The sequence below is a fragment of the Mycetomoellerius zeteki genome, unplaced genomic scaffold (assembly GCF_001594055.1).
Source record: "Mycetomoellerius zeteki isolate Tzet28-1 unplaced genomic scaffold, Tzet1.0 scaffold61, whole genome shotgun sequence".
NCBI classification, from domain to species: Eukaryota; Metazoa; Arthropoda; class Insecta; order Hymenoptera; family Formicidae; genus Mycetomoellerius; species Mycetomoellerius zeteki.
Genome location: NW_017257621.1, coordinates 726,523 through 741,892, shown reverse-complemented (window position 1 = coordinate 741,892; position 15,370 = coordinate 726,523). Strand labels below are relative to the sequence as shown.

Genomic DNA, 15,370 nt, shown 5'->3' with positions numbered 1-15,370 from the left:
TGTGCGTGTGCGTGTGCGTGTGCGTGTGCGTGTGCGTGTGCGTGTGCGTGTGCGTGTGCGTGTGCGTGTGCGTGTGCGTGCGCGTGCGCGTGCGCGTGTGCGTGTGTGTGTGTGTGTGTAATTTGTAAAATAATTGTGTAAAATTTGCAAAAATGTAAAGAGATTCTCTATTCTCTGGTTTCAAAAAACCTTTATCGATTTGCGTTTCTCATCGAATACTACTGCTCGCGCTGGGTTAAAAGGAGTTGTAAACCGAAAGAGATTATCAGAAAAACACTCAGGAGTCGGATGCGGTGTAATCGGGATCGTCATTGCAGTGTGCGTTCGATATCGACAAAATCGCTCTCTTAATATAGTTATAAATATTAAATCGAACTATGGCTGCGTCCCATTTCGCGCTCACAACGCTTGTGAGCATCATTTGTCCTCGCTTAATATTTGATAAACAACAAGGATAAAATGTTTCCAAGAGTGTGAGCAAGCCTAAGACATAATTGAAAAGCACAAGCAATAGAAATACATATGTGATGTATCATTTTATTCTCATTTTTGACATTCGGTGAACAACATTATAAAGTTATAATGTTAAACGTTATAAAATAATACGATTATAACCCAGTTTTTCATTATCTGGTTAACTTGTAGTTTAGATTTAACCTCACTTAACTTGATGATAATGTAAAAATTGTTCTTTTTTCTAAGAGTGATTAATCATTAAACTATTTAATATTTTTGTAGTGGTAACTTTAAAAGTTATTCACAAAACCATCAATTTAGTGATTAACTATAAGTGGAAAAATACAATTTTTAATAATTATTATCAGGATATAATAATCACAAGAGTTAACCAGCTTTTATTTCTATTATCATTATTATTACTATTAAATGCACGAATATAAGGTGTTTGATCGCTTCCAAGATGTACAGTCGATAACTAATCGAAAAATTAATTCAAAATGTTATAAGTCAATATAGAACTGATATTAAAAATTTAACATGAGAAATTTGCTAAAATTAAATTCGACCATTATGCGTAATGAAACACTTGTATTCTTACGTCATGATTAAATGGCTCTCAGCTGAATCCCATGCGTTAAGTTGATACGATCAATAATAAATTGAAGGGAGTAAGGAAATCGTCGCAGAAGACAAAAGTTAACTAACAAATGAAAAAACCGGAGCCTATGCTCAGCGTGCGCTTTATGAAACGCAGTCTATAGGTTTGTTCGCGCGCAAGCTCCAACATGCTCCAACGTGCTCCTACTATGGTGACAGTGGCCCTAACTGATTTAATAAAGTCACTAGGACTGCGGTCCACTTGACGCTACAAACTGGACCGCGGCCTAGATCTATAAATTACCTAGATCTATAACTCGCATCCATTTTGTAGCAAAACGCGGCCATTTCGAATTTATGCATTTGTATCACGTGCTTTATTTGAAAATGAAGCCGTCAAATATATAAATCAATGTTTTTAGTTATAATTAATTTATTTATGAACAAAAGAATATGTACGAATGCTTAATTTATGTGTTCTTTACTTTAATACGGGTTTATTTGTTGTAGAAATTTAGTGCATGAAAGTGCACGAAGGAACATGTAAGTACAGTTTAAAAGATGAACCACCCAACCATCATGCTTGGAATCGTGTACTATGTGCACTTCGGTCATTTTATCGCAATTTCTGAAATTAATTGCGGTACTTTAGAAATCTAGTGACTTTAGTCCACAGTACTTCGATTCAGCGGTCGGTGCGTTTAATCGATGACGTAATTCGATCGGTGGCAGCGGACTGCGGAGGTAGCGCCGATGACGGCGTCTCGTCGACTTGTCGTCGTTCCCGCGCTTGACCCGACTTGTCAAGTCTGGTCAACTCTGCTTTGTTGTGTAATTCGAAACGGGAAAAGTTTGGAATACTTAAAAAAAAAAACACTTGTGAGAGTCTCTCGAAAATTATTCGAGAACTGTATATTTTCGTGAGCTCGCGTGTTAACATATCTCCTGAGTATCGATCGAGTTTTGTGAGCGAAACAATGGCAAATCGAAGCCGACCGAGTGACATCGATCGGATCTGCGAGGCGATACATGGCTTACAGAAATCCTTAGAGTGTACAATTTGGTAAGTCCGCATTCGCGACGTTGCGAACGCGAGTAGATCCATCGGTCTCGTATTCTTATACAACGCAATCAACTTGTTATTTTCGTGCCGTTTCGTACATAATGACTGGGACAGATATAGGTTAGGATCGTGCAGTGCAACAAGTGTCTACCTCGCAGCAATCATGAATCATACCGAAGCAGTTGACGATTTTCACAGATTCTACATGAAAGACATTTTAATAATACTCTGATTACCTTAATTTAATATCGAGCTTGTAGATTTTCTATCATCTAAATAAATCAAGTATATGTAAACTGTAAACAAAGATGTATCAAACATATTATAGATATAAGATTATGATACTATTTAAACAACATATCACGAATAACGAAGGAATTGAGAAAGTTTTCACTGATTTTATATGAGAGATATTATATTAATTAAGGATTATTAACTCGAAGAACTTTAAATAAGCATCAAACTCGCTTATACATTTTTTATCCAGAGAAATATATAGACAATGTGTTGCAAACCTAAGATTATAATACTATTTAAGCAATATTAGGTCTGTGATTTCATTGTGAAACTGAACTACTGTACATTAGTTGTACTTAAGATGAAATAGATATATAATATATTTGGGCAAAAATAAGATAATTTTAATGCAGTCTAGTGTAGCAACAAAGAATTGGCTCATATTATGAATCATAGCAAACTAATTGACAGGTTTATTCTATATGAGAGACTATATTAATTAAACTTTAAGTACTTCAATTAAGTATTAAGCTCGCTTATAGATTTTTTATCCTTTAAATGAGTCAGAGAAATATATAAACAAAGAAATGTGTTTCAAATATAAGATGATAATATTTAAATAATATTATGTTTATGACTTTTTCATTGTGACTAAACTAGCACTTATATATTATGGTTGTCCTTAAAATGAAATAAATATATATTTGAAATTTGGCGAAAATAATATAAACAATTTTAATCCAATCCAGTGCAGCGACAAAGAAACTTGAATTACAAAAAATATGTCAAACATAAGATTATATAATACTATTAAATAGTATTAAAAAATATTTATGGAATTAATTACATTCCAAGTGATCAATCATTTGTATAAATCAAAATTTGATTAATATTTTCAGAACAGTATTTATAACTAGTCATTTCATATTATTACAGTTTGGAGTTCCTGAGAGAACCTATGAAGACATGTAGGGAAGGTGTTACAAATAAAAGACGCTTCTTGTCCACTATGCAAGAAGAGTCTTAATAGACGCAACATTTCCAAGGATGATGATCTGCAAACTTATATCAATAAGTTCAAAAATCTTGTCACTGCCATCCAGAATGATACTAACATCGAATATACTGAACGTAAGTACATTGCAAATATTTTCACTTCCCTGAATTTACCGAGTTTCAATTTTATATCCGAATTAATGCGACATAAATCAATTTTAAATCTCTATCTGGATTATTATCGGTGAAATTACAATCAGAGGATAAGATATTAAATTGTAAAAAAACGTAGATAAGATGTAATTCCTCTGGGAAACGATTCTTGTACTACTAGAACGCTACGATATTGAGAATCATTACTGCGCGGATAATAATCGTAATTTCCGTGCTAACTATTGATCCGCGATCCGCTATTGTGTTATTCAACTGGAAACGGAAGTTAAAAGCACGGCGCAGTAGATGCCCTGTTGTAAAAGTACATTAAGTGAGGTCAGCACTACGTTCCTCGCCGTACGCGGAATGGTGGAGGCCTGAAAAATTTAATTCTCGATACTCTTGGGTGCCTCGATTCATGCTATACGTTTTAGAGAATGCTCAATGTTTTATGAGGCCCTGGAGTTTGGGTATCACGTACCTTCCCTACGTTATTCAGCTCCCTTGCGTTGAATATTCGAAATGTCCTTACTGTAGATTTCCTCTGGTCATATTTTTCATTTTTTATTATAACGTCACTCAGTTCATCATACATTAATCACATTTTGTTGATTTATGAAGATATGTTGTATGAAAACGAAAAAAACATATTTATATATATAAATGATTCGTAAATAATCATGTGAAACCAAACTATTTTTTATTTTATTTAAAAAATGAAATACATATCAAAATTTGTACGAGATTGGATACATTCAGACACATCATGTATTTAATTTTATCACGACTTGATTATACAATATATATATATTTTTATAGATATAGGTAAAAGATTAAAAACGTTTCTCTCGTGTTTTATGAAAACTGCGCTTCTCTGAATAATAATTTGTATCTTGCCGCGTGTTAATTCCATCGACGTACCGTAGACATTAATGTCATAGTATATTATGATCAAGATTACTTTATATTATCGGTTTTCCGTGCGATAATTGGATAAGATAATCATGTATATTTAAGATATGTTAAGATTACTCACATAAGTTTCTATCACAATTCTTAAAATTCTATTTTCTTGATATTTTTTAATTACATTTATTAAAATGCTTTATATTTTAGAATTAAAATGAATAGTGAATCAAATACAATCAATTTAAATCTATTATATCAGTTTTAAATTATGTGTAATTATTTTTTGAACGAATATGTTGATTAATGCGGGATATCAAACAATCATACTCAACTATTGTACGAGTAAGCTATAATAAATGCGATTGTAGCCAAGTTTTGCTTAGTCATATTATTAAATATAAGAATATATTTCTTACATTGAATAACAACATCAGCAAATAAATCGGTTTCGTTGATATCCGCGATAAAGCTTCAATAATTTGTTACAGTATTATCGCACTCGAAGAAGTCCTGCAATACGAAGGAAAGCTATTCTTATTCAGATTCTAGACAGCCTAACCAAGATTCTAACAAAGAAAAACGTTTTGAGAAAGAGAGGTCTAGTTGTCAATCGAATCAAAACGCGAATAGGCAAACCGACAAACCATCGACAAGCCGTGAAACAATGATTGATCGTGGTAATCCGCGATGCGGTTTAAACGTGTCAAACAAGAAGCCTGCAACTTTACCGAATCTCTACTCTGCTTTTCCTAGCGATGAGACTCATATCACATCGGATGCCAAAATTCGCACGTGGCTACACCAATTTCCCAATAATCTAAGTAAACCCGATAAATCGGATATCGAGGATTCGATCGCGGAAAACATAATATCACCGATCGAAGATAAAGCTAAGTCAATTATCCCAATATCCGACAACAATGGTAAATCTGACGAGATCGTCGAAGTACATCGCAACAGAATTAACGCAAGGCGCCGGTCAAATCGAGATAGAAAACAGAGTACGGATTGCTCAGAACGTATCGACGAAGTCCCAGATAACACGTCCCAGGTGAACAAAGGGGCGAACCAGATTGACAAAGTAATAGAGCTAAATTCCACTTCAAGCAAATTGAAATACAAGACGCTTCGCGCCAAAATACGTGCAAAGGAAAATCGTGAGAAGAATGCGAAGTCGAGTATTGAGGAGGCTAACAGTCAAAATAACTCGACGTGGATGACAACGTACGATCCAAATGCGACATCTCCGCCTTCGTGTCTGGGTACGAGGAGCACATCTACGATCAGCGAGCAATTCACCGCGAACTGGTCCTCTATGATCGAGTTTGAGAAAGAGATGAACCGCGGGAGCAAGAGAAAGGTAAAGAAACTGAACGTGAGCATCGAGAAAAATAAAACTCTACCTCAGATAATCGAGAACGTTGTACTCTCACAGAGTAGCAAATACGATTCGGCTAGACTTGCGGCAAGTCATAAAAAAAGCGAAAAAGAGACGAACATATCGCTAGAGTCGAGTGGTCGGAAACAGGATGCGATTGATAAGAACTTGAATTTATCAGACGCAAAAATGAAAGCGTTGATTGACACGAACAATCAGACGAAATTATTTGACAAAGATGGGGCCAACTCAAATCAATCGTATTCTATGAACACAACGTATGCCACATTGGAGGAAGGCAGCCAAACAGACATAATAAACCTAAATATCAATCAAATAAGCAAAATTATTGGCCTCGATAATGTCACGGAAGATCGAGATTGTGAAGAAAATGCCGCTGATTATAGTGATGCATTATCGTCGCAGCGAAAAAGATTAACCGCAGTAACGCCAGAGAAATTAAACGAATCTGTATATGAACAGGAAATAATTCATAACGTTCCGCAAACTTCTACCGACAACTTTGAAACTTTGTCCGACTGTTTGTCAGCCGAAAAACGAGCTCTCGGATCTCGAGAGACCAATAATGTTCAGGAGACATTGGGTGGAGCTGTATCTTCTCAATTACAATCATCAACACCAAAAAAGGGTAGGCTATCCTTGAAAAAAAGGAGGATTGATAATAAGAGCATTGAGTCGCCGCTTTTAAGCGAATATCCACAGTCATACAAACTTGCGATGGACATAGATTGTATCAGCGATCGTAAGAACATCAATTCGCCAGTGCCAAAAGGTGACAAGCTGTTTGATCGATTGAAAGTTGTGAGGCGTGACTTGAACTTCAAAATCCGCGAAATTCAACGAACCGACCAGAATACGATATCCGCCAATACATCAAAAGGCATAATCGAAGTCGAAGATAACAATGAAAATGTTTCCAAAATTTTTCATCGAGACAAAAAGTTCAATCATAATTTTACTGATGAGTCTACAATGTCGAAAAAGTATCTCTCGACCAAGTTGAAAAGTGTCGAGAATCAAGGACGTCAATCTCTCGTGAAATTTATGCAATTAGGTTCGTTAAATATTAGGAGATCAAACGTCAGATATTTTTTCGCAGGCACGACCAAACGCGAAATGTCGATGCCAGCAGAAGTTCGAGTTACCTCAGAGTGCAATATGCAATTAATCAGCAAATCCGAAATGTATGTAGCAACATCTCCTAATCTGTGGAATGATTCACAAAATTCGAATGACATCACCGTGGTGGAGAATATTTGTTTCGCGAATAATTTAAATTCGAATGAAACAGTTTCAAAAGAATTTCCCGCATTACAGATTTGTACAGCTTCAGCGACTTCGATGCCCCAAAAAAATACCGATTCTCATTTAAATCAAACGAAGAACGCAATGATTGTACACCCTTCAATGAACGCAAATCAACGATCGGATAAATCAATCGAGAACGTCGCTGAGAAAAACGCGCAATTTCTTCACAAACCGTCTTGCGTGGACAAGAACGCGATTCACAGGATGTCGCATATTCATCCAGGAACGTCAAAATCTATTAAACTGCTGTCACCGGATAAAGATTCGCAGTTGAAGTTTCTCGCGATAGACTCCCCAACGAGCGAGCGCGAGAAGTTGCGACGCGCGAACTCGATTAAGTCGATAATCAAAGGAAACAACTTTTCTGAAATGAAAAATTCATACCTCGAAACGTCAACGCTGTGCGAGGCACAGGAACCTTTCATCGAAAATCCCTGTAAAAAGAGAAAAAGAACGAGATACACCAATGACAGAAAGCTATTTGAAGACGGGTCCAGCGATGGAAACGATTCCAGCAACTCGGCTGCTGACAGCAATCAAAGTACGATAAAACTTGACAGATACAACGAATTATCTGAGAAAGCAAGCTCGAGTCGTTTGGACGAACATAAAAAACGTCGTTTGAGTTCCTCGGACGACCAGGATGTCGAGATAACCTCGTCGGTTTCTAAAAAACAGGATGCGCTCAGAAGAAAATTCAAGATTTCTAGCTCAGAATCGGAATCGGAGACGTACATTACGAAAAATTTGAAAAGGTATTAATGAAAATTTATATAATTTTTTTTTATATAAATTATATAATTATTTTATTATATATAATTCTTATATAAATCAATATATTTTGTTGACTTTCTATTTGTTAGTTTTAAAATTTTTTTTCTTTTTATTTTTATTGTCGATCTTATTTTATATTCATTGTTTCTATTTTAAATTTATTTGTAACTGAAGTCTATAATTATTGCTATTGGTCACAATTTTTATCTACATTAATCTATAATTAATATTGTTTTTCCTAAAACAACTTCCTTTTTTCTTTCCAACTTTGCAACTACTTTCAGCGATTATTATTACGCGCTGTTATTACCGTTACTTCTTAGACCAAGTAATGCAACAAAGAGAAAGAGATAGTACACTTCGCATTTAATCTCGAAAAAGTATTCTTGTTAGGAACATAGTTTTCTTATTTACACCGTCATGATTTTTTCTTTTCAAAAATACAGCGACAATCAATGTGTCCAACGGAATGCATCGATTACGGATTCAGCTACGAAACAATGTTCGACTAAGCAAGATACGGGAGATCTTCGTATGCAGAATATAATCGATAAATGGAGCAACGAACACAATACGATGCAAACAAAGTTGATGAAGGAAAGTAAAAACAGCCAGAATAGCCTCAAATCGACAAAAAACCGACCCGAAGAAATCCCGGCGAGCCATCAATCGTCTCGCTCAAGTAATGCACTCAACATGGAGAAGAACTCAAAGCCAAGCCAGAAAAGTTCCGCGAGAGAGTCTGATATGTTTGAGAGCAGTAGTTTCTTCAATTCGGACAATGTTGATTATATACTGCAGTCGACAAAGAACGCGAATGATACATCAAACAAGATCGTAGATTCTTCTAACGATGACATTATAAACAAAGTGCTGCAGATCGATCGATCGCGGAGTAACACCGATGGACGGCCAGATTCTCCTGCACGGAACGACATCACGATCCAAAGAAAAAAGGACAACAGAGTATTGTTACAGGATAATTTCGACGAGATCATCGCCAACGTCGAACAGCCACAAAGCGAGGATTTCATACCTTGTTCTGAACAATCAGATCGTAATCCCAATCGCCCGTTGGCGAAAACGTCGAACTGTCTTACAATGACAGATGAATCGTGTGGCATTATGCAGGAAACTCCAACCATACCTCCGTCATCGACGAACGACATGTTCGAGCAATATTCTTCTAGAAACGTTAAGAAACTACCCGTAATGAATGCTATTTCAAAATTTCAAGAAACATTCAACGAATGGATTACAAAGCATCCTGATAAAGAGAATGTTGCTTGCAATCAGAAAAGACGTGGTTACGTGAGTGATCAAAGAGACAGAAAAGATTCAATGACAAACGCCAATGCGTTTGACAAGGACTCTCCTAAGACAGTCGCATCAAAGCATAATGTATCGCGAGAGAAAGAAAAGTTCCTTGAAGAACATAATGTTTCAATACAATCGGCGGGTCAACTTGACGTCAATAACGATGAAATATACAGAGCAACAGTTGCTGATAACGAATCAATTTCAAAAGATGATACTTTCAATGATTCGCTTATGAATATTACGCAGCATCAAGTTCGATTACAAATGTTTGAACAGGATCTGTTCGGTATTGCGTCCCAAAATCAAACAAAAGCGACAAAAATGAATTTGCAGAATGATCCGTCACAAAGGGAACAACGCACTCCAAAAAAGAGAAAGCAAAATATTCAGGATAAAAATACAGAATCAGAAGTAAGTGTTCGCGGTGTTAATATTTCTATATTTATCTATGTCTTATATTAACAAGGCTATATTTATATTCCTTTACTCTGCAATCTTGAGATTCCGAGAAATAATGTTTTTCTAACATATCTATCGATTCGCTACAAAGAAAACCTACGGTTATAACGAATTTCACTCATATCTGCAAGTGTAAAATTTATATTTAATATATTCGTATAATCTCTGCTAACATGTAGAGAACGCAAGAGAAACGTATCACAAGGTTTCCTTGGAGTTTAGGGAAATTTAAGGAAATTTCTATCTTATCAAAATAGTTACAATTGGCATAATTAAATTTTTTCACTCAAGTTTAAAATAAAAAATCTGTACTATGAAATATATAGCAATGTAGTCGTAGGCATTTTAAATTTTAAATTTAGTATACTTATGTACGTCGTAATGGATTTTTACAACCCTTTTTATGAGCGAGCACTTTACATCGATCTTGTGTAGCGTTTACTGTAGTTTACATAGAAATAGCAACGAATGCATTATGGAATAGCCTGTTCCGAGTGTGTGTATATATATATATGTATATTTCATGTGTGTGTACATATATATATATCTCATACTTCACAAGCTTGCACCATTTGTAATCTCATTTAATTCAGTTAGTATAATAATTTATAACGAAATTGATACGTGTGCGGTACATTTTGATCCTTTACACAAAAGCTTTTACTGTACAATATAACGAGTATCATAGCACTTTTAAACACAGGAATGCTTCGCTGACGAAGACGACATTGTGGAAAATACTCCTGAGAAAAAGATGAAGAAGTAAGTACACGTTTTAAGTTTTTCTCTCTTACAGTGTACTTTTCTCGTTACACGCCTTTGCTAGTTAGATAATTTGCATACACGTGACCATAAATACGACAGTATATGTACACCGTTGCATGAGTCACAAAGAAATGAGGCGAGACTGTTCCTCTGTTTTTTGCAGCTTCGAATAATATATCAAAAAAAGACATAGGCAAAAAAATTAAAAATAATAATAGAAATATATATACATATATATATTATATAAATATATAATATGTATAACATGTGAAGATTTTGTGAGATGTATAGTTTCAATTCGAAATTCTCTTTATGTACTCATTTTTATGTGTTTTACGCTAATTAATACCTGTTTCAAACAGTTCCGTCTGCATTAATTTATCCTATTGGTTTGTTCGAATTTATTTGATCAAAAATATAATTTATCTTCCTACAAATATTTTATTTAAAAACTTTTTCTGATATTTTTTATGACTTCGTCCGTTAATGTAATATCTGTTTCTATGAACATTTTTAATTTTTTAAAGTTCTTTAATCCCAATTGTTTAGAAATCGCTGTTTACGATCGCTTAGAAAATCGGAAAGATCAATGTTTCCTGAATATTTTCTTGTTAATTCGAGACACACGCGAGTTACATTGTTGTAATGTTGCAGCAACGGAAACTCCATAACGATCGAGTCAGGAGAAAGTGGAAAGCCATCGTTCTTAACCCCGCTTTTGAAGAAAGCCGAATGGACACCAAAATCGCGTCAAATAGTTCAACCTCTGAGGAGTGGCTCCAGTACATCTACGAATTTGTTCGAACCGTCTTCGCAAACGATATTTGAGATGGACAGGAACAATGAGCGTGTAAGAAACGATAATATTTTATTGGCGAAGCAGATGAACTCAAAGATGCTGGAGAACGTCCGTTGGAAACCTGACAAGCGAGACCTGCGCTTCGTATGCAGCGGATTATCGGCGCAAGAGATCATCACAGTGCAAGAATTCGCGGCGAAACACAACGCGAGTTGCGTGAAACAATTCGATCACGATGTGACACACGTTGTTGTGAAGACCACCGGTGAGCAGAACACGGCGCAGAGCACATTGAAGTATGTGCAGGGTATCGCCCACCGAAAGTGGTTAGTCAGCTATAGATGGATCGAGGATTGTAACATGCAGCAGAAGCTATTGGACGAGGTTCCTTACGAGGCAACCACGCAGACTAATGTTGTAACTAACAGCACCGGACCTCGTAATTCGAGATTACGCACCAAGGATCTCTTTGAGGGCTTTACGTTTCTGTGCATCGAACCGTACGACAATGTTTCACTGGACCAGTATGAGGTCAGTCCTTAGTCGCCTACATGTGCGCGATCGCTAACGAGACAACGTTGCATCTACGTTTCGCCTCCAAAAACGTCGGGACATTTATTTTCCTCGAAGACGCTATTAATTTCTGTTCGAAAACACAGAGTTTCTTCGCGACTTGTAATTAAAACAGATTCGTTGTACGTGTCACTGGACTGAAAGGATTTTTATTTACGCTTCTCCTACGCGTTCGGTCGCAGTTACGCTATTTCAAGTTGGATCCGGTCCAAACTTATGTAAGAATATCTTTGATTTTTAGGATTTGTTACGTGCAACCGGAGCCACAGTGGTTGATTCCTTCGAAGCTCTCGATAAGATGGGAGGCATGAAAGGCGTTGTAATCCAAGACAATATACACGACGACAAAACAATCGGTAAGTTATCACAAATAAATATACACATCGTATATACAATACTTATGGAAATATTTCAATTAAGATTTAATGCATGTATTGATTTATATAAATATTGATATTTATAAACATTCTTCACGAAAAAATATTAAAGTACATTTATATTTTGATTTTCTTGATAGAACATTGGTATCGAACTATTAAGGCAGCACCCATTCTCGTGGATTGGATAGTAGAATGTATCAGTCACTACAAATTATTTAACCTTACGTCCTACAACTCATATCTCTCGTCGCAAAATTTTTGTGCCATCGGCTATCCGCGAGAACTCGTAGAAGAAGATGAGGAGTACAGCGATAACGAATAGAAGAAAAAATATATATATTTGTTTTCTGTTAATAATTCGTTTCAGTGTTTTAATATTTTCAGTCAAAATAACTAAATAGTTACGATAGTATTCTCATATTTACTATATTACACGCGTACATATGTAAATTTAATTCTCATTATTATATCCGATATCTATATGATATTAACTGTTACATATGATTTCAGTATATTTATTTTTGTATACAGTATATGACTATAACATGTTACTAAGTATATTGTAAATTATTTATGCTTTTCTAATAAATTTGTTTTTTGTACGCTGAAGTTTCTCTCGTTATTTTCGTACAATTCTCGCACGTTCATTCGTGATTAATGTCTCGTTTATTGTACCGTCGCGAGTTCGCTGTCCGTTTTCCGAAAACCTCTCCGCCTGGATCTTACGTAGTATTCCAATTTAGCCTCGAGAGTTCTCCAAGACCGCGATAAATGCCGGTCGCAAAATGCCATCTCAAGATACCTGACGCGCTTCTCGCCAACGGGAGAAAGTAAAAAGAGAACATGAAATCCATGCGGACGCGATGACAAAGGACAAGTCTTTTCGCGATACGACAATGCTGTGCCGTCGCCCAGATCGTAAAGTTCGCTTGTCGTGAGGAAACGCCGAGGGTATTCATATATTCACTCAAACACACATACCCATATTGATTTGCCCGGGACCACCTGTAGCCAACTCTCATCCGTTCGCGCACCGCACAGCCGTTTATGAATCCCGCCCAATTGTACGTAGACGATAGGAAACGAGCGCTACGCATTCTGTACTCGCAACCGCGATATTAATATCGCAGCGATACATATACGAAGAGTGGGTCGGGGTTCATGAGAGTTCGCGGCTGTAAAAGCACACGTATTCCCTCTTAAACGTTCCGCACTGTTACTATGTAATCGATTGTATCCGCTCCAAATAATACCTCCGACGTGCGTCGCAAATTGATGAAAATATATTCGATGTTTACTGTCAATAGTCAAATGACGCTGGCTTGCGAATTATACAGGCGGAATCCACGTTTAACAATGCCAATGCTATTCGTGCATCGCGACAGCACGTTTTGTATGAACCGTGATGAATTTTGATTTCAAGCAAGTTACTCGGGATTTACTCGTTTCCTTTCGTTATATAGGAAGATTCGATTATGCCTCTTCCCTTATACTGCATAGCCACATAGCCACGGGACTGTTGAAGTTCACCATTGTGCGCGGTTTCTACTGTATCCATGTTTGCGAATGGTTCTCAATTGAACGAAGTATTGAAGGATTCCATTGTATTTTCACGCGACACAACTCTCCACGTGTACGTGCACGGCCATTTATGTCGTTCGCAGGTGGCAAAATAGTAGAACATTATCGCCTTCAAACGATCCTTCGTTAAATTAAAATTATGATGCAGACATTGATGAAAAAAATATAAGCTTTTCTTCTAGAACGCTAAAAGAAGAGAAAATACAAGCTTCTTTATAAATGTAGAAAATAATGTAGAAAAATATGAGCGCCTCTATCACACTTATGGCAGATACAAATCTTTTTGATCTTATAGAGAATGTTACTATTTCTGCGTTAAGACTTGATTTAACAGTTACCGTAATTTTCTATAATGCTTATATGTATAATGAAGAAAATATCACAAGGAACATACCAAATCAAGAGAAAATCAAAATGATTTTATTTTGACGTCATAAAAGTCAAAATGATGATTTTTTGTTACAAAATTTAACTGTTTATGACGTTAAGAATCAAAATAAAGTCATTTTGATTTTTTATTGACTTTTGTATGTTCCTTGGGTTTCTGTCGTGGACATTAGGGAAATAATAAATAAATCAGTTCGCTTGTCTATACTTATACTAGATGAGCGCCAACCTAGCAATCAAGCATGTGCTGATTACACTGGGTCATTAATCACGCTCGTGAGTCATAATACCGCTCATCAGATATGCTTACTTCACTGCACGTTACCGGATCTTCGTGTACAATGTATCTCCTGTAACAGTAATGTTCACGCGTGTGGTATGTCGTTGCGGTTTGTTACGTAAAGCGTAGACAATAGTTAACGGCAATAGCTGCGCGCTTTATGAGTCTCCGCTTAATCACTCTAAATCGCAACAAAGTTCCATGCTGTCCCTACAATTATCGGAGCATTCCATTCGGATGCTACATTAATTGCATTGCAAATTCATCTAAACGCATCTAATCCATCAATCCGTGTGAAACGCGCGTGCAATCATTAAATGTTCATTCTTGAGCATCAGGAGGATCTCATCCGAAAGGCATAGAGATTTTCGACAATTTTTTTTCTCAAAAAAAAATATGAATATACTTTCCAAATTTATTTATTGAAAATATAAAAATAGAGATTTTAATCTTTGATATCTATATATACGTAAAAATCTAAATGAAGATTTCCGCATAATTTTTTTTTCTTAAAAAAGAGTAAGAGAATATATTTCTCAAATTTACAAATGAAAATATTATGAAAATAGAAAATTTAATCTTTGATATACTTACGTAAATAATGCTTTTCTCTTATTACGAGAAGGAAATACGATTACGTAACTGTGTGTCTGGTTAAACCGAGTTAATGCACGTCCATATCGATGAATAATAGCGGGCCATCACCGTTCCATTGACCAGTTATGCGCTTCGAGACAATACGTTCACTCCTTAACATCGCCAAATTGTGTGGTAAAATTACAATTTACGAAAAGTACAGTAATAACTTGTTATTATTTTGATGAATTATTATATAGATCGCTGTTTCTCGAAGCAACTCATCTTCAAGTTAAGAGATCCAATCGTAAAATAGAGATTTCCTCTTCCCTCCTACTCGATGTTTTCCATTTCT

The 15,370-nt window shown here is 35.9% G+C and overlaps 1 protein-coding gene across 1 annotated transcript; it reads left to right on the top strand.

Moving 5' to 3' along the window:
• The first annotated feature begins 1,973 nt into the window (after window positions 1-1,973).
• LOC108728375 (uncharacterized) lies at window positions 1,974-12,623 on the top strand. Its single transcript, XM_018456899.1, is given in 9 exon segments — window positions 1,974-2,119; window positions 3,293-3,322; window positions 3,324-3,487; window positions 4,903-7,876; window positions 8,342-9,626; window positions 10,378-10,436; window positions 11,094-11,769; window positions 12,053-12,167; window positions 12,329-12,623. Coding segments are annotated over 9 exon segments (5,574 nt in total). The 5' UTR covers window positions 1,974-2,033; the 3' UTR covers window positions 12,514-12,623.
• Window positions 12,624-15,370: the final 2,747 nt, after the last annotated feature.